The sequence below is a fragment of the Perna viridis genome, chromosome 8 (genome assembly GCF_037379345.1).
Source record: "Perna viridis isolate PV_CMFRI_1.1 ecotype Kerala chromosome 8, ASM3737934v1, whole genome shotgun sequence".
Lineage (NCBI taxonomy): Eukaryota > Metazoa > Mollusca > Bivalvia > Mytilida > Mytilidae > Perna > Perna viridis.
In genome coordinates, this window is record NC_142452.1 from 38,870,012 (window position 1) to 38,894,113 (window position 24,102).

At 32.8% G+C, this 24,102-nt stretch overlaps 2 protein-coding genes across 2 annotated transcripts; one reads left to right on the forward strand and one right to left on the reverse strand.

The window, feature by feature from the left end:
• Window positions 1-1,173: 1,173 nt before the first annotated feature.
• On the reverse strand, window positions 1,174-14,916 carry LOC148610430 (ER degradation-enhancing alpha-mannosidase-like protein 2). The gene is made up of 10 exons (XM_088543266.1): window positions 14,709-14,916; window positions 12,580-12,690; window positions 10,692-10,837; window positions 9,974-10,099; window positions 8,542-8,753; window positions 7,957-8,098; window positions 6,362-6,486; window positions 5,381-5,525; window positions 4,722-4,843; window positions 1,174-3,912 (listed from the first exon to the last, which is right to left on the reverse strand). The coding sequence occupies exons 1-10, from the start codon at window positions 14,828-14,830 to the stop codon at window positions 2,782-2,784; spliced, it is 2,382 nt and encodes a 793-aa protein (XP_088399392.1). The 5' UTR covers window positions 14,831-14,916; the 3' UTR covers window positions 1,174-2,781.
• LOC148610431 (small ribosomal subunit protein eS10-like) lies at window positions 14,853-23,007 on the forward strand. The gene is made up of 6 exons (XM_088543269.1): window positions 14,853-14,901; window positions 17,651-17,792; window positions 18,036-18,213; window positions 19,877-19,942; window positions 22,070-22,125; window positions 22,850-23,007. Exons 2-6 carry the CDS (start codon window positions 17,652-17,654, stop codon window positions 22,895-22,897), a joined length of 489 nt encoding a protein of 162 aa, XP_088399395.1. The 5' UTR covers window positions 14,853-14,901; window position 17,651; the 3' UTR covers window positions 22,898-23,007.
• The last annotated feature ends 1,095 nt before the right edge of the window (window positions 23,008-24,102 follow it).

Sequence of the window (24,102 nt, forward strand, 5' to 3'; positions counted from 1 at the left end):
TTAAAGGTTGTCTTTAACCCCTCAACTTAAGAAAGGTGACAAATGATAGCAAAAGCAAACATGCATGGACCTTTGATTGATTGATTGATTGTTGGGGTTTAACGGCCGAGCAGCAATATGGACCTTTGATAATGGTGAACTAAAAACAAACAATATCACAAATCAATCGTAGCAATATCATTGTAAATAATAATTTTTAGGTCGAACAAATGTATCTTAAGGAGGTAGACCTAGGGTAAGGGACATATCTCTTGAAATCGGTGATATGTTTGTATCAATTTTAATTTCAACAAAACCTATCAAGCTTTCATTTGAAACAGAATGAAATCAGTCCAAGTTACTTTGATGCTTACATGAGACTGAAGTAAAATGCCGAATACAAACGTTCCAATGATTATTTAAAGTTGTATCCCTCACTTTAGGTCTACCTCCTTTAATAACTGTCTTAGAAAAAAAAACATTCATATTACCATGCATCTTTTCATACATCAATGACACAGCACTTGATAAGTATTTGCAATATTGATAAGTATAAACATCCACCATTAAAAATATTGCACAATAAAATAAATTTATAATTTTGATAAAAATAACCACAACAAAACTATTTGACACATATGTTGATATTTTAACACACTGGCATCCATAACTAATATGCAAATAATAACTGACTACATGTATTCCTTTAAAGTTAAAGTTTTTTTCTCTTTTTTTAATCAAGAATTTTTTTATGGAATACTGGTATGTAATTTAAAACACAAAATTCAATCTAGTACGTCCCAAAAGGAGCATGGGTTTGAATTTACTTTTTAGAGTAAGAGATCCTATACTTTTTTGCCATAAGAAGAAACTGAATGGTCTTCAATAAAAGTACTGTTAAAGTACTATTGTTCATGGGTTACAGGATTTCATGGATAGGTCAAATCACAAAATTTGGTTCCCAATTAATAATAGATTCCCATTTGATGTGTATACTGAAAACTTAAAAACCACAAATTCAAGATTCCACGAACTTGTCTTTCTTCCCTGAACTACAAAATTGGTATCCACGAATTAAAGTATTTTCGAAGTAAGTGTTAAGTATGGTAGGTCCAGGACCTAGGCTAATAAAGTTTTGATGGTCCAGAAACTGATGTTCCCAGACTTTGGACCAGCCCTAACATGAACCCCTGAGGAGGTTGATCTTTGTCCTAAGTAACTGATTGTAAAGTGACATTTATCTTAGGATAAATTATGCATAGTATAAACTTAAAACATCTCTCAGGTCCTGCAATAGTCAATTACTAATAATTTAATGGTCAAATGCCCAGATCAAATACAATGAAAATTGGGGAGTAATCCAGACAATGCAGATGAGTAGGTATAGAAGTTCAAAATGAACTCAAAAGTGACAATGGTTAAAATCTAATTCCAAATTTTAGAAGTCAAGGTACAAAGACCAAGAAAATTGAGCTGTGTGTCTGAAAGAACAGACTTCATGCAGACATCAGAATAATAATAATAAAAAAAATAATAATTGTACCACAATAAAGGAATGATTCATTGATATGATATCATATTTTACAATGCTGCAGAAATATAAGTTTACAGTGTGATACCACACACAACTGCATGTTGTTTTCATGTTTTTAACAAACTTAGCAGGGCTTGCATTTTTTAAGTGGACACACAATCTAATTAATGTACTTCATTTAATTCCCAATATCTAATTTAACTAGATTAATTGGATTATGTGGACTAACAAAGAATAAATTCAGGTTAAAACAGGTAAACACATCAGAAGAGTTTTCTTCCCTTTCAAGCATTTGACGATAGTTACCTCCCTTAGTGTACCAGTATATAGAAATATGATATACAACCTTTGCATACATGTATAAAGTTTCAATGAAATTGATTGAAAAGTTTAGAAGGAGTTCATGAATGGAAATGGTTATTCCTATACAGTATCCCCTAAAAACTGCATATCCTCGCTGGCTCATTCATACAAATTGTTCCACAGAAAACTGGAATTTCACTTCACAAACCCAATACACAAACACAGTTTCACTCATTATAAATACATGCAAAATCTAAAACGCTTATTTTACTACTCTAACCATTCTCAACTTCTCCAATTTATACATGTACATATGTAAATATCACAAAAAACTTGTAGCACCTTATAATAAGAATATTAAGTACCATTCTGTAGAAGAATTATTGCAAAGGGTGGCTCATCATTTTTTCTCAGTTTGGTCTTTAATTGTCTCAAATATAATCTAGAAAAGAACCCAAAATCTATTGAAATTTATCCTGAAGCATCTGTGAGGTATATATTTAGTTACTGCTTATATATGGTGAAAGTTAGGAAAATAGTGCATTGCAAGTAAATTCGACCTATCAATATCATTTTAAAAAGACAAACTTTACAAACACTTTGATGGTTATTTCTGGTTATGAGGTATAAATACTTGGATAATGCCATAAAATCACTGGTTTTTTTTCTTCATGTGTCACACCTTATACACATTTTGCCTGATTCTTAGACAGAGAAGTACTTAAATCATTCTTAAAATTGAATAAAACATGCTTACACTTAATTTTTCTTAAGATAAATTTGTCAGGAGTTAATTTTTCAATTTTACAACACATACTTTGCTGATGGCAATGCAACATGCTATGGCTTCAGATGCAATAGACTTTAAAGATACAGATCATTATTATATTAACAACACACTTAGTCCCCTTACATACCACATCTTTTATAAAATAAAAAATAAATTAATTAATCAAATACGTCCATTAATCATTTTCACTTTCAAACATTTCACCATTAACAGACCATCTCATATGGAATGATTGAGCTTTACACATCATAAGTTCAGGTTTAGATTTATAAACACTAGGATAATACTGGATTATTTGGTATAAATGGTTGACATCAGGGTGCCATTCCTTATTATCTCCCTTGGATAACTGTTTCCCAGACAACAGGCTTAGTAACTGCACTAAAGTGTTTGTACTTGGTAAAGCCGGTAAAGTTTCTTGTTTTTCAGTAACTTTTAAAACAGATAAAACTTTACTGTTACTGCTTTCAGTTATATTTAATTGAGATTCATTGTTTTGAGATGAATTTTTTACACTTTGAATTGAACTATTGATATTATCAGACTGTTCATCTACAGTTTGTTGTGTTTTTATACTTTCTGTCTGCTGAATGTGTTCTTTTGATTGTTCAGTAACAATTAAATCATGATTTTTATCACTTTTGCCCCTTTTCTTCATTTCATTTAGATGTTCTGACTTTCTATTTGGAACAGTTGAGGATTTATCTTGAATATCTTTTTCTGTATTCTCAATTTCAGTTCTTTTATTTGTAGATTCCGCATTTCTTTTATCTTTGCTTTCACTTAATTTTTCACTTTCTGTTTTTATATATGTAGACTGTTCATGACTCAAGCTGTTTCCATTATTTTGATCTTTTTCCACATCTTTATTTTTTTCCGTTTCACTGTTTCCAAGCACAGTTGAAGTCTCTCCTTTTGGTTCCTTTTCCTTAGCATCAGTCTTGTCTTTACTTGTTTTCAGTATCAGTTTTTCACCAATGATATCCTCAGTGGAATCTAAAATTTCTAACAAGGTCAAAAGGTCAAGGTTATCATGCATGGACTGAAGTTCTGCATCATCTGCTTTTTTCTCAGCACTACAGCAGTACACAGCAGCAGAATCTATAGGATGTGCTTCTGTGTTGAAAAAATACCCTCCAGCATCAATTACACACTCGCCATTTGGTGTCTGTATGACAGTACCTGAGCTACCATTATTATGTATAAAATTATCTGGATCAAACAATAAATAAAGATACTTGGTAGTCTCTGCCAGAAAGAAACTTTCCATTCTATTCTCTAATAAGTGTGTGTTGACATCCTTTACCTAAAATAATAACATAAACATGCTCAAAATGTAGGAAATTAATTATTAAATTTCTCCAAAATAGGAGCTTCACATCTGCAATATGTATCTTAACACCATAAAAAGTTGGAACAACATAGGTTTTATTCTCTCCAAGTTAGAGATTATTAGGTAGGTACCCTATAGTGTAACAAACAGATGTATGGATAGATGGTTGGAGTCAAGCAACTACTACACTTAGCTTTTGGCACTGCAGTTCTGTTTATGTCTCCTTTTACGAAATATCGTTGTTTTTTTTTTGCTAAATTTTTACATGTAACATTGCTTTATGCATTTAAAGGTATAAATTAAAAAGGTTTGAAATAAATTCAATCACATAGTTGTAATACATATTTGCCATATTGTGCATCAATGAAGAAGAAAAAAAGAGTCATATTGTCGCGACACGATTAGAAATGATAAAATGATACAGTGAAACCAGTCGAAACTGAGCACTGAAATATCCAGAATTCTATCAAAACTGAGCACTGAAATATCCAAAATCCTGTCAAAACTGACCACAGAAATATCGAAAATCTTATCAAAACTGAGCACTGAAATATCCAAAATCCTGTCAAAACTGAGCACTGAAATATCCAAAAGCCTGTCAAAACTGAGCACTGAAATATCCCAAAACCTGTCGAAAGTGAGCACTGAAATATCCAAAATCCTGTCTAAACTAGTCAGGTATTTAAGTCCCTTTATATCAGTTTAAATGTATTTTGAACCTTAATAAACCGAAAAACTGTCTAAACCAAACCATCGTCCTACATCAATCATATCAGACTTACTGTAGCGTATCCACAATCTGTTTTGGTAGAGTGTTCTATAGATTCTACAATATCGATACCAATATCCAGTAAATAGGGATCTTTTGTAGCTCTGTACAGGTACATCACACTTTCTATCAATTCTATAAATGAAAAAAAATCAAAGTGCTGAGACACTGAATCAATTCTACAAAAAAAAAATAAATAAATAAAACAAAAGGTGCATTAAGGTATTGTAAAATGGTCCAGATGCTTTTTACTTTATATTGTTTCTTCAATAAAGACCTTACTATGTTCTTGAAAAGACTTATTACATGTTACACCGACACATATGATTTACATGGTATTCTACCTTTTGGTGTTAAAAGTCTCATAACTCTGAAACAAAAATAAATAAAAAAAAAAAAAAGCCAACACTATGAAAAAGGAAAGGAACTACCTTCAATAAAGACTAAACTGGACCAAAAAGTTTTATAACCCTACAAATTATTTCATTTGTACGTGGTTTTGAAACTGAATGTCGGCTTTTACTGATATACACTACTGAGAACAACTCATTCTGTGTAACATATTTTTTATAATCAAGGAAGTTATATAGGACAATGCATTTTCACCTTTTTTTCCTGCTCATGAAATTTGCAAAAAATCAATGGCTAATGATTTACATATCTTATCCATACCTGGTCTGAGTGGGTAACCCTCTCTACCTTTGTGTGCCTCAGTTTTAGGAATGTTATAATATTCAGGAGTAAATCCAAACTGTTTCCAAACCTGATGGAAATTATGCAATGTTTTCATAGCCTGGTCTGTCTCTCCCAACATACTCTATAAAATATACCAAATTACTTATTCTGTACATTAAGTCAATAAAAGGTCAGGATTTTAAATTTCTTACTTCATTATTGTTCATCTTTATTCTATATGAATACATGATGCCAAACATTCATTAAGCAATAAAATAAAAGTGAGAAAAGTAAGTTGCTAGCCCAGAAGCATATTAAGTGTAAGTGTTTGTAAGAATCAGGCAAAATGGGAAAAATCAGAAACATGCATGTCAAAGCTCCATCAATCTGACAATATAATATCACTCAAGGGTGCTTTCTCTATTTGAAAAGACTATTATTTGATCTCTGCATCATTGGATTTGCTCAATTTTTCAACAGAATCGTAGAAAAACAATGTTTTTGACAAAGTTGTCTGCCCTTGAAATGTTTGTTTTCAGTACATTTCAATGATATTTGTAACTCAATGTCCAGCATGATATGGAAAATCTTGTCTGTTTTCCTTGATTCTGATGGTGCAAATAGTCAAATTACACTATCAAAATGATGTTCTTTTCATGCCGTGTTTCACCTACTGCCTGATTCTTACAGGAACTGACACTTAATTATCTATACAAAATCAAATGTATTAAACATTACAGCATATGTTGACAATGAAGAAATACATCTTTATTCAAAATACAGAGAGACCTGTCTAAACCAACCCTGTGTAAAGCAAAAACTGGCCTGGTTACTCCAAACACCTTTCTAAACTGAACAAATTAGGCAGTCTGTAAGGGTTTTGGAATAGACAGGTTTCATTGTATTGTCATTGCTTTATAAATGTTGTTTCATTTGAAAGAAATATTAAATTAGTACATGAAAAATAATGATCATTACCAGTACACCAGGCCAGTAAGCATCCAGTGATGTAAACATTGGTAGAGTTATTCCCCCCTTGGCCATGTTTGCCCACATGTACCAGTCATCTCTCTTGACATATTTCTTTATTGCTTTGTGATATTCTAAAAAAAAAAAAGAATATTTATTTTAATACATTTTGCAAAGCAAAAACCAACAAATCTAACTGATTAAATACAATTATGTGTGCTCTCTTTCAAATAATAAAATGCTTCACAGAGCTCTCCTTGATACAACCACATAGGCTGAACCCTGAACAGTTGGGGCAAGTATGGACACACCAGTGTGGAACAACTTCAAAGAGACAATTATTTATAGGGACATCAAGATATTGCTTGTTTTTTGTCCCCTTTTTGTCCCTCATTCCTCAACCGTGAATGTTTCAAGTCTTAACCCCAAAATCAATCTCAGTCTGACCTTTGTGGTATTGAATATTGTGGAAAAGTATCATAGATAATAGACTTATATATTTAAATGCTTGTTTTTGGCCTCTAATTCTAAAAAGACTGGGACCATAACCCCCAAAATCAATACCAACCTTCCAATTATCATTTGAAACCTTGTTGTAAAATTTTATAAAGATCAAACCACACATAAACATGTATTAAATTTATTGCACAAAAAACAAATGTCTTTGAACAATGAACATTATACCACAGCAATTGTTTTTGTTGTTGTGAAAAAAAAAACATCAAAGTATAGATTCATAAGAAATCTTTACAACTGCTGAGAATTTAAAATAAACAAACATCATTATTTATAGGCATCTTTGATATTCAGTAAACATAAAATAAAATCTTATTCAAATTAGTCTAATAAAGGATAGTGTAAAATATTTGTAATTCTAAAAGCAGTTAATCTAAATATTCTGGCAGAGTTCTTTTTTAATTCACTGAGGTAATTGATAAAAATACAAAGTGTGTGTCATGTGAAATTTAAGGGCAGCTGTTTTACATTTCAGCTGCATCTCATATGTATAACAATGCTTATGCACATGCACAGCAAATCACAATGTTATAATATTGTACAAATCATTTAAAAATACATATGATAAACATTTACACAATTTTAGGCTTTGCCTATGAGTGACAGAGCTACTTATATTCAAATAACATTTAACTTTAGTGATTATGCACCATGCGTGCCGTTTTGTCTCGTCTAAGAGGAAAATGTGAGACTTCCTTTAACATATGACCAGCATCTGCGTGAGCAGTTCAAGCAACAACATTTAAACTGCATGTTTCACTTCTGACAGAAAGATTTTGAGCCATTAATGTTTTGACTGAGGATCTACATATGAAGGACCTCACTATAATAGACCAAAAAGACTATTCAGCCTGATTATTAATTTTATAGTCTAGGGCTGTTCCATTTAAATATATGAGGTACTGTGGAAAGCCACTTTTTAATTTAGACATAGATGGTTGTTAAGTCTCTTGAAAAAGTGAATGAATTGTAGACCTAGCTTAAAACTGCTTAGATTGGTGAGTCCTCCGACAGAAAAAGTTCCGTCCCCCAATATGTTTTAATGGAACAGCCCTAACCAATCTACATGTACATGTATGTATACACACCATGAAACTGTTCCAGTAGTTCAGGAATATTGAACATGATACCAGCCTTTACCAAATACTCAAAATAAGAATCTATACCACCGCCTATACCGAAGTCTACTGCTGTCCATTTACTTGTTTTGACATCTATGTGGTTCCCAACCTACAAAGAAAATTTTTGTGATGTAAATTTCATTCCTTAACAAAAGTATCTAAAATCCCTGTTTTGTAAAAAAGTAAAGGCAGAACTTGTCTTCTTTGAAATTACTTCTGACAGTTTGTTAACATTTGAATTAAAAATATATCTGTTTGCCATAGCCTGAGTGCTTGATAAATAAAATTGGGTCAATAGGTAGGTAATTATCCTTGTTCCTCCAAAACCTTCCAAGTCTGTAAATGCAGGTCCAGAGATTTTAGAATTGGAGTTAAGACCATTATTTGCTTACTTTGCTAAAATTTTGCACAAAATTAATAAATTTTCCAACAAAAGGGGGGAAGGGGTCCATTCCCCCTGGATCCTCCACTACATGGTACTAGAAAAAACATGAAGGGTTCATATATGTACAATGAACAAGTCGGATAAATCATTATCACTTGTTAACCTACCAAACCTAACTGGGATCTAGTATTCCATAATGCCCTCATTGCTCTCATGGCCACCTTCTCAAAAACAGGATCACCAGTAAGACGACTCAAGGTACCAAACTCAATGATAAATGTACCAACACCAGCTGTACATGTAACAGTTGTTTCCCCTTTTGGTACACCGTGTCTTAGATTAACTGTTCCATATGGCATGCCAGAGGGAGTATCAAAAGCTGTGAAATACATAAAAACTTATCAAAATGCATTTAATGTTTGTCAAGGAAGGCTATTTATAGCCTGAACTTGACTTACAGATCGTCCGCAGGTGGGATTCAACCGGAAATGGGATATTGCCACATGGAACCGCCTAAATATTCTGCGGTCTGTTCTCTTTACCCTCCACTTTTCCACCTTGCAAATTTACGTTAGTAATCCCCAGCAGACAAACACAACAGTGTTTCTAAAATTTACAGGGTGTTTTATTTTGTTGGTAGGTTACATCAGGATGATTTTCTTTTGACTTTCCAGATTTTCTAAAGTATCGTCGATATGGGATGGAAAACCTTACATGTTCCGAATAGACACCTGCTCCAAAGGGAGATAAATGTTGACCCGCAAATCAGGTATATCGCTGTATCCTGTTTTGAATACATTTTATGCAATGTAGGAAAACACAAGTCAACATATATTAAAATCATCTTGTAATCTACAAAACATTTGTACAAGATCTAAAAACTTCATTTTTAACATAAAATGGAGAAATTCTATCTACTAAAGGAGATTCTATTTTCTACCATATCATTTTCAATATTTTTTTTCCTTTTCTGAAAAGATATCTGTTCAAGAAACTATAACAAAACATACCTGGTACTTTATACAAAAGCGATAATATGATTTTAAGCTTTGCTTATGTGGAATGGAACTATCTATACTTAAGTAATGACTTGGCTAATAATGCACAACTATGTTTTTATATGAGTGACGTCTTAACCAAGAGGAACATGCAAGACTCCCAAGATCACTCAATCTATGCCTGCCTTAAAGATTAAACAATCACATCCAAAGTGCATACATAATTCTGGTTTCAGACCGCCAATATATATGTAACGTTGCAGACACTCTGTTCCTATGAATTAGCATAGAATTTTGTATGACAATCTGGTGATACTAAATAGCAGTAAGTCTTTAAACAGTTTGTGTATTTATTTATTTATGTCAGGAAACAGCACAATACATGTTCTTTATTTTATGTTTCAACAGTACAGTGAAACCCCTATCTACACCAAACTTGTTTTGGAATGGAAGGTTTGTTTGTTTAGGCAGGTGTTTGATTTACAGAGGTTGAAAAAACAATTGAAATTGCAAGAAACGGATTTCAGAGGATGCCTGGTTAGACTGGTATTTGATTTATTCAGGGTTCAGTTTAGACTGAATTCATTGTATCTCTGCTTACCAGGTAATATCCTCCTAGCCACATCTTCAGCAAGTCTCAACAGGGGACCAGAGCACGGCCAGCCTGGTTCTAATTCCATCCCAGCTTTCTTGTACATCAAATGAGCAGAGAGTAATCCACCTAATACTGAAATAAAATAATAAGTCAGGCATGGATTCATTAAATCCGGACCATATGTATGCCGCCCTACAATTTGAAAATTTGTTTTGCTTGAAATCTTGATTTTTCAACCCCCCTAGACTTGCTACCAGTCCCTCTCTTTATATTAAAGAATACATAAAAAAGTTTATTGATTGCATGTATCCCTCTGATATCAAATCTACTAATTATTACGGGAGAGAGAAATTAGTAGTGGTGTTCATTTTTTGTGTCATATATATAATAAAGAGGGACTTTTAGCAAGTCTAAGCCACCCTCCCCCACCCACCCAGCCAACAATAAAATTATCTTGCTTTGCTTCACATTGCTTTTCATACAATCTACACCCCGATCTTTTTGCTTCGCTTTGCCTTTAATACAATCTACACCCCCATCTTATAGAGGCCTATCTGATCTAGATGAGTAAAATTTTCTCTAGATACAAGGGAACTTTAAAAAAGTCTATGGAATGGTTTGCATGAAGATCAAGTCTATGATATAGCACACTCGAGGTGAGCATGCTACCCTGAGACCAACAAGGTCACTAAATATGTTGTTTTATCCTGTTCTCAAGACTTACTTCTGATATTTGTTTCAAACACTGAAGCATTGATGTCAATATCAAAATTAATCATGTTTGATATAAGCTTGGCAACACGTCTAAATTCTGTATAATTTCCCATCACTGCTAGAGTATCTAAGGCATCTATGAGGGTCAAGGAGTAACTGAAAAATAAATAAAGCTAAATAACAGTTGACTGGTAAAGACTACAATAATTTAGTAAATTTGAAAATATCTCTACACCAAAGATTCCTAAAATCAGTACTAAAGTAAATGCATTTTGTAATAAAATACTTTGCTGGACTCAGCTTAATATGACCGCATAGGTTGAAACCTGAACAGTTGGGGTTTGCTCTGAATTATAAATACTTTATTTTGATCATTTTGGCCTCTCAATCATCAATAGTTCAAGTTACAACCCAAAAACCAATCCCAGAATATTGTGATATGGCACCTTGTGGTACAATTTCAAAGAAATCCATTCACTTATAGTCAATTTATTTTCTAGACAAAATGGAAATACTTCTTTCTGGCCCCTTTTGACCCCTTACTCCTAAATGATTCAAGTGAAAACCTCCAAAAACAATACCAGCCTTCCTTTGGTGTATATTGCCAAAAAGACTAGAAGTTGTATTTCTTGTAAAATGTATATAAATGTTGTAATTGCTCCAGATGTTCTAATTATCAAGGTGCTAAACAGATTGTATATTAGAAACATAATAGAATATACTGGTAAATGTCAAATTAAGAAACACACAAGTATTCATTCATATAATTAGTGTACCAGTACTACACTTGTATCCATTTACTCAATAGCTGTACTGGTACCACACAAGCATTCATTCATTCAATTAGTGTACCGGTACTACACTTGTATCCATTCACTCAATAGTTGTACCGGTACCACACAAGTATTCATTCATTTAATTAGTGTACCGGTACTACACTTGTATCCATTCACTCAATAGCTGTACTGGTACCACACAAGCATTCATTCATTCAATTAGCATACCAGTACTACACTTGTATCTATTCACTCAATAGCTGTACTGGTACCACACAAGTATTCATTCATTTAATTAGTGTACCAGTACTACACTTGTATCCATTTACTCAATAGCTGTACTGGTACCACACAAGTATTCATTCATTTAATTAGTGTACCGGTACTACACTTGTATCCATTCACTCAATAGCTGTACTGGTACCACACAAGCATTCATTCATTCAATTAGCATACCAGTACTACACTTGTATCTATTCACTCAATAGCTGTACTGGTACCACACAAGCATTCATTCGTTCAATTAGTGTACCGGTACTACACTTGTATCCATTCAATAGCTGTACTGGTACCACACAAGCATTCATTCATTCAATTAGTGTACCGGTACTATACCTGTATTTATTCACTCAATATCCATATTGGTACCACATAAGCATTCATTCAATTAGTGTATTGGTACTACACTTGTATCCATTCACTCAATAGTTGTACCTGTACCACACAGGTATTCATGCATTCAATAAATTTCATACATGTATAAAGTAAAAAAAATACTTCAAACATTTTAAAATGGTATACTAACTATTAAAGAATAATCAATGGAACCAAGATTATAGCAGTAATCAAAAGAATGTAATCCAGGGACAAAGACCAGACATGGAAAACAGATATACACAACACAGAACATGGACCAGGTGCACCGGTAGGGTAAGCGTCTTCTGCTTTTCTAGAAATACCTGCTGAGTTGCTCCTAAAAAGTCAAGTCCGGGGTAGACAAACAAGGAAAAGAAAACTATGACACATTGAATAAATCAGTTTTCATAGTGCAGATGGATACACCATAACGATCCATAAAGTATTTGTTAAAACTACATATAATTCATATGTTTAAAACCATACCTGCCCCATGTATCATGTCCATCACACGTCAATGGCCTGAGTTCATCATAAGGATATGCATGATGTATATATCCGTCATATGCGTGATAAAACATTTTTTCTACTTTGTCTCTGAAAAAAGAAATGAAATTTATCTAAATTGAATCAAATGATATTCAACCAAGAAACTATAATGTAATCAATTAATACATGTAAAATATTTTACCTACATGTACATGTAGATCACTTCAGTTTGAGGCAGAATGAATGGAGAATAAATGCATTAATTTTGAAAGCCTTCCATCAGATCTTTTTATACCACTTGATGACAATCCGTATTTTTCACAGTATTCTATGGAAATGATCCATAAAATCTTGAACTTTCTGAAATTTCAACAAAAGTACTATGGAGATATTCACAATCCGTAGAATGTAATTCGCAGTCAAAATCCGTAGAAAATACAGAAAATCTGTATATGTAAACACCTTTGCTTCATGTAATTTCATCAGCTAAATATAAATTGGTACATGTATTTGCCTCCATCAACCTCCTCATTGCCCACCCAACAAGTCTGTCCATAATTTTTGTTAATGTTCAATATAAAGAGATTAGCTGAATGATATTACTTACATGTACATGTAGTACTTCCCTAGTATTCTACTAAAAGTTTCGACAATGTACATGTATACCAACAAAACCAAAACATGGGATTTAAAAAAAGTTAAATTAATCAACAACAAAAATTGTAGTATATATAAATGATTAAAGAAGTTGACAGACTATTTATTTTCACTTTTCGTCTCAAATTTATACAAAAAACAATGGCTAAAATATGTTTCTGTCAACTTGTCTGTTTAATTTAATTCACATAACTTGCAAAGATGTGTTATTACTAGTTTTTTATGTTAAAAAATATTGATAATTTTCAATTGATAAAGATATATAAATTTCTATACATTAAGTGCAAACATGGTAAATAAGAATAGAACAAGTGTACAATTGGACCAAGTAAGCAGCTCAGAAACTAATTGTTGTTAGTTCTATCACATAAAAACACTCTTGTTAAGTTTATCTTTCATGTTTCCATTTTTTGTTGATAGTAAAACACTAGTTCTATAACCAAGCATTGTATGTTTTGACTGGAGGTAAGGTATTCTCGTGTTTAACGTTGGTGAATAGACATGAAGGTACAAGTTAACAATTACATGTACAAGTAGCATAAGCATTGTAGAGATTTTTAACCAACAAGAAGATTTACTTCCTTTCGGCTTCATTATACAGTGGATTCCAGTTAATTGCATACCTGTTAATGCATATTCCTGTTAATAGCATAAAAAATCTAAGAACAAACAAATTTCCCATCTTATCCATGTAAAAAAATCCTCCTATTTGTATAGTATAAATCCAAAAATGAGAAAATTCCTCTTAATTTCATAAAGTTCTTCAAAATTTATTTAAAAAAATGTACCTACATGGGTAAAACTACCATACATCATTAGTAAAATATCTCAGTTTTCTTAAGAAATTTGTTTTTATGACAATATTTTCTCTTTCTTATGACTAGACACTAAAGCAGGATTCTAATAAGACATGAGGAAAGAATATACCCCACTTAAAAATTGAAAACATCAGATATCTTCCCTTGAAATGAAAATTTCTGTTAATTGCATATTTTTTTTCAGACAAAAAGGTTATGTGATTAACAGGAATCCACTGTGTGAGGTTCTACAATGGTAGCTAGGCTAAGCCTGATATCCAATATGTTTTTCAAAGGTCTGGAAACCTTGACATGTAGATGTTATGGAGTTCAAACACATATGTGACAGTAGAGTTGACCTTGCATTATACATTAGTCCGCGAGCCACCTGCCCTAGAAGTCATTGTATTTTAGCATAAATACTAACATAGAAAAAGACAAGCTCTTACTGTAGTTTAACACATAAGGTTGGTTTAATCAGACATCAAGCTTTTGTATTTTTTAGTATTGCTAGTTTGCAACATCTTTGTTAATCCCTTTTTCTGATATAATAGCTCCGGACACCGACAGGGATTACATCTTCGGTAATGAAATATTGACTTTTTGTAAAGTATTCCATCTATTTGCTAATTTTTAAATGTCGCAGTCTAATTTCTAGCATAATTTTCGTACCTGTATCTCAATATATCTTTATTAGTGTATGTTTTGCCCAAACGAGATGTTGTCAAACAAAGCAAAGAGGAGAAAACAAATGTAATTGCCACATAATGAAATTTTACTATGGAGGCTGCCATTGCGTCTCGTTTTGTTCGAGATCTTACCTTTCTACTTCCTTTTCCGGTCTGCCATAAACAAGTGCAGCAAAGTAGGTTATTACCGTCAGAAATCGGTTGAAATCTTGTAAAAATAAAGTCATCTTGTCCAAATGATTATTCAGGGTCATAGAATAATAAAATACCTAACGCTTCCACTCTACATGAACCGCTGTTGGTTTCAGAATTGAAACAAATATTCTTGTGAATCTCGGAAAGGTTGCAGTAGTACACATGATTCCAAGTTATTCGATTTGATTCGTCGAAAAATTGTTCTTAACATTTGCTAAATAACACTTCAAGCTCTAACATATATTGTTGTACTCCTACGACTTTTTCAATGCTTAGTTTTCAATATTTCAGGTTTGAAAATGTACAAGGTGACAAATGTATCAAAATTTCTCCCTCTCGAAGTCTGAACATGATTTGTGGAATTCTAAACATAACCTTTTTCAGGGGTCTTCTTTTGTTCATCAGTTAACACTTAAAATAGCCATATCGGTGGTTGAGGACCAAGTTGTGGTAGTGCAATTGCCTTGGATATGGCCGTTTCATGAGGTCTTGGTGGACTTGGGTTATAATAAAGGGTTTTAGGTCATTTATTGATGTAGAACGTATTGAAATCTGATGTTCGATCTGCATTTTATTGTTTTCTTCCAGGATCTCAGAAATTATGCTGCATCACAAAGCAAATCTTCTACGGAGTGCTTTTGTCATGTAGAAGTATATAGACTATAGTTGTCATTTTTATCGGTGTTTTTACACAGATGTTTTACTTTTAATTCTGAACTCAACACTCTATAAATGACTAAGTTTCCTTGTATTTGAATGGCAAATTAGGATCCATTCTCGTGAAACCAGTCATTTGATGAGACTTTCTGAACATACCCTATTCCTCTGTCCAATCACACCAAATAGTGTTTATGATTAATAGTTCTAGTATTCTTCTATCAAGAGCACTGCAAAAATGTAGTGAAACCTGGCTGGCATGGAGTCAGAATGATGTGTTTGAGAGTGGGGTCACATGCCTACCTTCTGGTTGTTGCTTCTGCAGGTTATGTGTAGCACAATTTAATTCTGGGACAGTAAAATACATAGACCAATATTTTTAAATCTATTGATTGCTTCACGCTCTATTTTGAAAGCTGTATGTTTTTGTATTGCCATTATCAATCATGTTTTGAATCGCCCAGTAAGTCCCAGTTAAATAGCAACTTCATTAATAATATATTATTTTTCCACATTATTGTGACATTTGTCACTTTGCCATTTGTAATAGATGGCAATGAGCACGTAATTCTTTTGTAACTTGTTACAAGTTCTAGCAGTGATTGGGATTAAAATTTTCCCAATGGGACTATGGCCCCCTTACCCTTCAATTGAATGGGACATTTTCAATTTCAATGGACCATTCTAAAAAAAAAAACATGGGACAAAATTTGGAATAGCAGCTAGGGCCGGCTAGACATGGATATTGAAAACCCACTGTAACAGAAACAAACTTTAATTTACACTGCAGATCAAATGTTTATTAAGAGTTAACAATTAACGTGTCAATTAATTGTCAAGTCAATTTTTTTTTCTTTTCTAATATTTGAGTTTTTATGCTAATGTATTGTCTAGTCCTTTATCACAGTCCACAGATCCGCCATCAGTTAAACCCTAACTTGACAATTAAAGTAGTTAATCGCAAATGATAGGAAAGAGTCTTATTTTTGTTTGTTTGGCTGCAATTGGATTTTACCATGACCAGGTAATATGACTCCACCATTATCAATATTTTCAATAGAGGGTTCATAATCATGTCTAGCTGCCAAGTTAGTTTCTTGGGTCTAGCTTAAAAATGTCTTTGGTGGCATTTTCAATTTCAAATGGGACTGCCAGTTCATGCTTTTATTCTGTTTATTGTTCTTTCAAACGCATAAGCGATCAAGAATATGTAATATAAAAATCGACAAAGTACTGTTTCATTCCCCGGTCTTCAAATCCCCTCGAAACCGTGGCTATCAAAGGATACAAGAGCGCAATTATTTGTAATGCATTTTCCATAGGGTACCTATGTAGTTTGAAAATTAATTTCAAGAAAACCACACTAATTAGTAGAAAATGGGTTTCAGTTCCTGAAACTAGAAAAGTATATTTTTAATTTGCACCAAAAATAGTATATAGTCATGCGGCAAAAGTTGACCTAAATTTCAGTTGTTATGGACCCTTGAAAATTCAACACAAAATACACTGGAAAAACAAATGAAGCACCTAGATTTCATTGGTGAGAAATCATTTCAACCCTTTAACATTTTATTAATTATTACTAAAATAAAATCAATCATAAATGGGTAAGCTTGGAAATGAAAATAAATTTCAAGCCATATCCAACCAATCAGGTACCACCTTGTGTTCAGTACTCAGTACCATGTTGGGGTAAAAAAGTTCCTGGTAGAATGTAAACAAATAATTGCGCATTTGTATCCCAAAACATCCACCTGTAGCTAATAAAAAAATTGTTAAAAGACACGTTCATGCCTTTTTTAATGTCACAAGTAGTGGACAACACTCCATCATCAATGATGGAAACTTAATGCGTGCATGTGACGTGATACATTAGTCACTCATTGCACCATTCTAAGAGGGAATGCGACTATGGTGCATGGTAATCCCAATCACTGTTCTAGAAATTTCTATACAATTTTTTTGTTGCAACTCTTGATTAACAGTACAAATGTAGATCACCAGTTGAACTTATAGACATTAGTTGATTTTGGTAACTTCATCCATGTTACTGAACTCTTGATACAATTTCAGGATGTTGATGCCTAAGAAGAACCGTGTCCAGATTTTTGAATATCTTTTCAAGGAAGGTGTTCTTGTTGCCAAGAAGGATTTTGGTGCCCCAAAACATCCAGATATAGATGTTCCAAATCTTCATGTGATTAAAGCTTTGACAGTAAGTTTCATTGTATCATTGTTTATGTTTAAAAAAATATGCTTATCTTTGGTTGTGATATTATCTCTGATTTGACACTATGTTGCAGTTGTGGTCTAAATTGCATGTCATGTCTATAAATAAAAAGAGGAAAAATATAGAATTTTTCTTGTCAGTATCTATAAGGCTTTTAAAATAAATACATGTATGATTAGCTTTAAATTGAAATGAAATGTACTTCTCAAATTAAAAATTCTGTTTTAGTCTTTGAAGTCACAAGGATATGTCAGAGAACAATTTGCTTGGAGACACTTCTACTGGTATTTGACAAATGAAGGAATTGAATACCTTAGAAATTATCTCCATCTTCCTGCAGAAATCGTCCCTGCTACATTGAAAAGACAGACACGACAAGATGCCCCAAGACCTACCAGACCAAAGGGTTAGTAGAAGTATACCTTTTCCATTTTTCTTAGGGGGGGAGGTAGTTTGTCCTTAAACCTTCTTTAATACTTGCTTGAATTACTTATTGATTGTAGATACTTGATGCACATTATGTAAGTGACTAATTAATTTGGTTATAGGGGTGTACATGTACAATTCCAATCTGCCAATCTGATACATATCACAATTCTTGGTGGACGATCAGATTCATATTGCAATTTTTACAGACATGTCTTGTTAGTGTTAGTACATTTACATTTCAACAAATTACGAAAAAAAATGACACAACAGGGTTCGACCTTAACTTTTATATTCACTTGTCCAGTCGGGCAAGAGACCTATGTGATTCACTTGCCCGAAATATTGAAATACTTGCCCGGACTTTGTGTCACTATATAGTGTTTTAACCAGAAACCCTTGTTTAATAAGACATGGATAGCAAGAAACTGTTCAACTATAATGCAGATGACAGTGCAGATCATGCCATTTTCAGAATCAACAATGCCATCAAAGTCTTTCAGCCATCCATCATTAAACCCACGTTTTCGTTTTAATTCATAGTCAGCTTTTGTATTTTTCTGTGGAATTTCGGGGACCCCAGTTACCCCAAAACAGTCAAGTGTCCCCTGCTTGGCCATGCTTACTCCCTCGACACTTGGGGAGAACTGATTAATTGCAAGCCAAATAAATCGAAAAGCCGTCATATTTTTTGCGGGAATAAGGGGTAAAACAAGAAGCAAAGAAATTACAAGTATTCATGTGAGGAGTTTTTATTTCACATCTTTAGTTTAACAAATGGACAACAATAACTATCTTCAATAGAATTTTATTTCTCTTTTTCTCTCATATTTTCGAAGTTTTTGATACAGATTTCTTACAGTTTTCCAAAGTAAGAAATTCCATAAATAAATTGCGATGTTCAATTGGATAACGAAAATAGATGTACAATTGGACGCATCCGATTGGTCGACATTAATATCATACGATCTATTTTTGGCAAAGGGAAAATCAGAAAACTATCCAATGATAATCTAGGTCAGCAAGGTCGGGAAGAACGGCGAACTATACAGAAGTAATTTTCGATGTTTTAGAGCTGCGATGATCAGAAATAATGTAATTTGGGCACATATTTTTTTCACTTGCCCAGTCGGGCAACTTTGATGTCGTTTTTACTTGCCCAGACCGGCGATTTACTTGCCCCGGGCAATCGGGCAACCGTTAATGTCGAACCCTGCACAACATAGTCCTTAGGTATTGATTAGCTTTCATCCATTACACTAATAAGCAAATCTAAAGTGTTCAAAACAGCAACATATCAGTTTGTGATTGATATTGTAATTTTTTGCAGTCATTACTATGATTTTGACTTCCAGTTAAGCTAAATGAGGAATCAGACATGAATTGTAAAAAAGGCCCTGGTATCGATTTTCGAATTGAAACTAACAAAAATTGTGATGCTCTGGTTTAGCACTACCCCCTATTTGATTGATTAGAATACTGGTTCTGAAAGAACATGACTTTTTAGTGTGATTGCAAAATGTACTAAAACAAATTTCAACAATTTCAAGAATTTTGAGAATCATTTGTCACTATGAAACTTACTTCATACTTAACTTACATACTCAAATATCAATGAAAAAATAAATATATTTTTGATACAGGCCCAGAACAGCCTTCAAGAGGTCCTGGTACTGGTGATCGTGATGCTTACAGAAGAACACAGCCAGGTTTGTATATTTAATTTAGTGACTTGTACTGAAAACATATTTACCTCAGTAGTTGCAAAAGTTCAGATTCTATCAAACTGGTATAAGAAAAATATGTTATAGATTTTTGCTGTAAAGGAATGGAAAATTCATTCTGTGAAAAATTTAGTTTCTTACTGGTATAGTGAAACCTATTTGAACTGAACCCCTTTTCGACTCTAAACTGGGTTTGGTTAATACAGGTGTTCCGATTTAACCAAGCTAAGTATGCACAGTGTTCTCGGATTCCACTTTCCCGTCACCTGGCGCGAGTGCAATTTTGGTGTGGGAAAGTAACTATTATGGGCCCCATTTCCCTTTGGTGAGTAGAAAGCTTAATTTTTTTTAAAGGATTTGTTAAATTTGGAAAGTAGCCTTTAAGTGTGGGAAAGTTAATCTGCCTTTAGAGTTTTCCTGTGGAAACCTTAAATTTTGAAAAATCCTAGATCGTTGTATACATGTGAGTATACAATACTGCATGAGGATGTTGTTCTTATAACTGCAAAGTGTCAGGCTTAGACAGATTTCACGGTACATCCTTTTATCAACGAAAAATGAGTATGACAAGGAAAAAAAAATCTGTTTACACTAGAATAAAATGTTCAAGTGTAATGATTTAGAAATAATTGTTTTTTTTAAACTTAACTGAAATTAAGTTTTAATATGGTAGAACATACTCCTCTAACACACTACCATGTGATTTCGTAATGATTTATTATCGGACAGGCCTTTAATCACTACTACTTTATGGAGGAAACTCCTCTTAGACATTCTATCAATTTTTTTGTAGAATAAAAATCATTTAAATTTTTCTGCTTAACCACATAACATTGGACAAGACTCAGAAAGTTTTTGCTTATGTTTTATAATTTTTGCTTTGAAAATGTTTTCATTTATCTGGGAGCCATTGTCTTCTTTCATTTTTTCTTTGGCAGTAAGCTATTTAACAATTGTCATTTCATTTATGATGTTGTAGGAGTGCAGATATTTTTCACTGTGGATAAGACTGGTATACTTTTCTTCTAATTTTGACTTAGATTTTATGGGAATCAGGAAAACGGTGGAATATAGCTTCGAAATATGAAGTATTAGTGAACTGATCAATGTAAATTTCGGTTTAATGTTTTGGGAAAATTACTTCTGGGAATTTTGTATGGAAAGCTTTATAGTACTATCCATCATGATAAAAAAAATATGTAGTCACTGCTCTCAATCATATTTTTAGCAGGGCCCCAGCTAGCCTTCAGTAGAGGGATGCAGCACCTCTCCTTTCTTTTTATGTGCCCCTCTGCCCTATATATCAATCAGAATTCTTTTTATAGTTCTACATACTGTATCGATATGTTGAAATGCTTACTTGAACAAATGAAAAGTCAAAAAACCATAGCCTTTTATTCACATGAAATGTAAGTGTGCTCTTGGAATTTTTTAGCATAAATGTCATCTTTTTTGAGATAGTGCTCCTCTTTCCTATATTACTTGCTGGATCACTGCTGGGAAGACATTTTACACTTTGCAAGGACAAATCCTATTTTGGAAATGATTTGTTATTTTTTAATCTTTTCCTATGGACCCAGAAACTTTCCTTTCCAGTGTTTACAATATATTTCTATTTGACAAGTGCTCTTTTGGTCTTGTAGTTCTTTGCTCTCCATGTCTGTAATCAACTGGTATGAAATCATCTACATTATTTGTTCTTAATCTCAAGTGTTAAGGTTGATAACTTCTGGTACAAGTTCTGTATTTAATGCAAAGTAGAGCATGCATATATTTTAAATAAAAAAAATTGATGTATATTTTTATCAACTCTGTTCTCATCTGATATTAATTTGGGAGATTGGTTCAAGACTTTCACATATACAGTGTACATGTGAGCAGCATGTCACTAATTCAAAACCCTAGGCCAATTAGAATTTGTGGCTGAAAGTCAAAAGAATTATTTAAAGTGTGCACATCAGCATTTATGTATGTTTTTTTAGAAATGTTTCAATTGTGAAAAGACCCTGTCACATATACCATGATAACATGTATTGTAAACTGATACAACATATGAACACATTTTGATTGTTCTTGATATATGTGTAGTGAATGAATTGCTGTCTGTTACAGGTGGTGGCGATGACAAGAAGGCTGATGTAGGCTCAGGAAATGCCAACTTCCAATTTGTAAGTATTGCTTGGGTTTTATTCCATAAAGTTCTGGGACATCTTTCTAAACATTGTGAGTGACAATTTTATTGAAGTCTGAAAACTTTCAACAATAGAACACCTTCTGAATTGACATTCACTGAGAATGAAGACCTAGTTTAGCTTTGTATTCTTCTTTTTTCTACTCGTACTAAAATTTCCGCAACAATAGCCAGAAGATAAACTGCATTTGCTGATTTTGTTTGCTGCCATTATTAGAAGTTGTCTTGTTGATATGATTTTGTTGTTTTACACATTTTTGTTTGGGAATATTTTTAAAAGCAATAATCTATTTGACAACCAAAACAAATCTCGAAATAAAATTTTGAAATAAAGTTTTCAAGGGAAAAGTTTGGTCAGCAGTGGATTAATAGGGTCAGTTGAGATGTCTGAAGTGATGTGGCAGACATGGCATTTTCTTGTAAAATACAGGGCCTATATTACAATAAAAATCAAGGGCTTTTGTCAAAGAATATTGTAAAATTTCAAAGTAGTTTTACCATTGCCTATCCTGTGATTTTTGGACAGTTTTCCTGGTATTTTTTAAATGTTTGAAAGTAGGTAGAAAAACAAAGATGCTGTCTCCTGTCCATTTATTTTGAACTTAGTGTTGACAAAACTATACATTTCACAAAAGCATGTGTATTGTTATTTTTTGGTTAAAATGATAGTTTATATTTGTCTTTTTTTTTTTTATTTTCAGAGAGGAGGATTTGGAAGAGGAAAGCCATCACAACCCCCACAACAGTGATATGGACAATAAACTTTAGGGGGGAAATAAAAAAATATGAAAAAAATTATAGAGTCTATTTCAACCATCTCTTGTTCAGAAATGTAATACAGCAAAAAAAAAAAAAAAAAAAACTACAGCAATCTACAGAAATGCAAATTTAAAAGTAAATGATGTTGTTAATAAAGCTAAATAACACCAAAATACCAACCATATATATATATACAAAATAGGGAGCTAAATCCATCATACAAGGAAAGAAGCCTCAGTGTTTTTAGTATTTTGAAATTTGCAAAATTTGATAAATATACATGTGAATAAAATCTGATATAATTCGGAGTTAATTCTCCATCTGAATAATATATCTCTTAATATCTTGTTTTACCTTATTTGGTACGTGCATATATTGGTCTTGGGTCGCATTGGGCATCTTGGAAGTAAAAAAAAATCACAGTTGCAAGGAAAGTAAAGAAAGGGAAAGTGTGTTCACAAGCTCTAACATTTACAGGAGTGATGAATAGATAACATTCTTTTTTTTTTTTTTTGCAAGCTTGTCAACTTTGGAATTAGTATGTGATGGATAACTAAACCTAAAAATTCTTGTCAATCGATGTATTGACATTTTAGGCTTTAACCAAAATGCTGGTAGTCAACATGCAAACTAAAAGTGACTATCTTGCAGGGAAGGAATGATTTACATACTTTAGCAGTAAATATGAACATGTGTATGGACATACCAGTAATAGAGGACTAAGTCCTCGACACAGTTATCAATTCAAATTAAGATATAACCTCAGAATCACTAAGAGCCCGATTCATGTCTGACATGAAGTTATTGCTGTCATAATTCTACAGTATTTCATGAGTTAGTATAATTAAAATTACCAAATGAAGGAATGAAAGAAAAACAAAGCTGAATACAGAGTTTTATATCTTCACATTGAAGTCTACTGGAACCTAGAAAATCATCTCTTTAAACTTTGTCCTCTTTCAAGGTTAAACCTACTTCGTTGACTTTCAAATTATATAATAAATTATGAAACCTCCCGAATTTATATTTTACTTTCACAACTCAAATGTTAACAGGAATTAAATATGGGCACCAAAGACACTAGGATTTAGATTTTTATAATAATTTCCACTATTTTTTTCTGTGTGAATGTGTGTTACATAAAATTTATTAAATTTTTTAAGACAAGACAATATTCAAACAAAAATGCAGACCC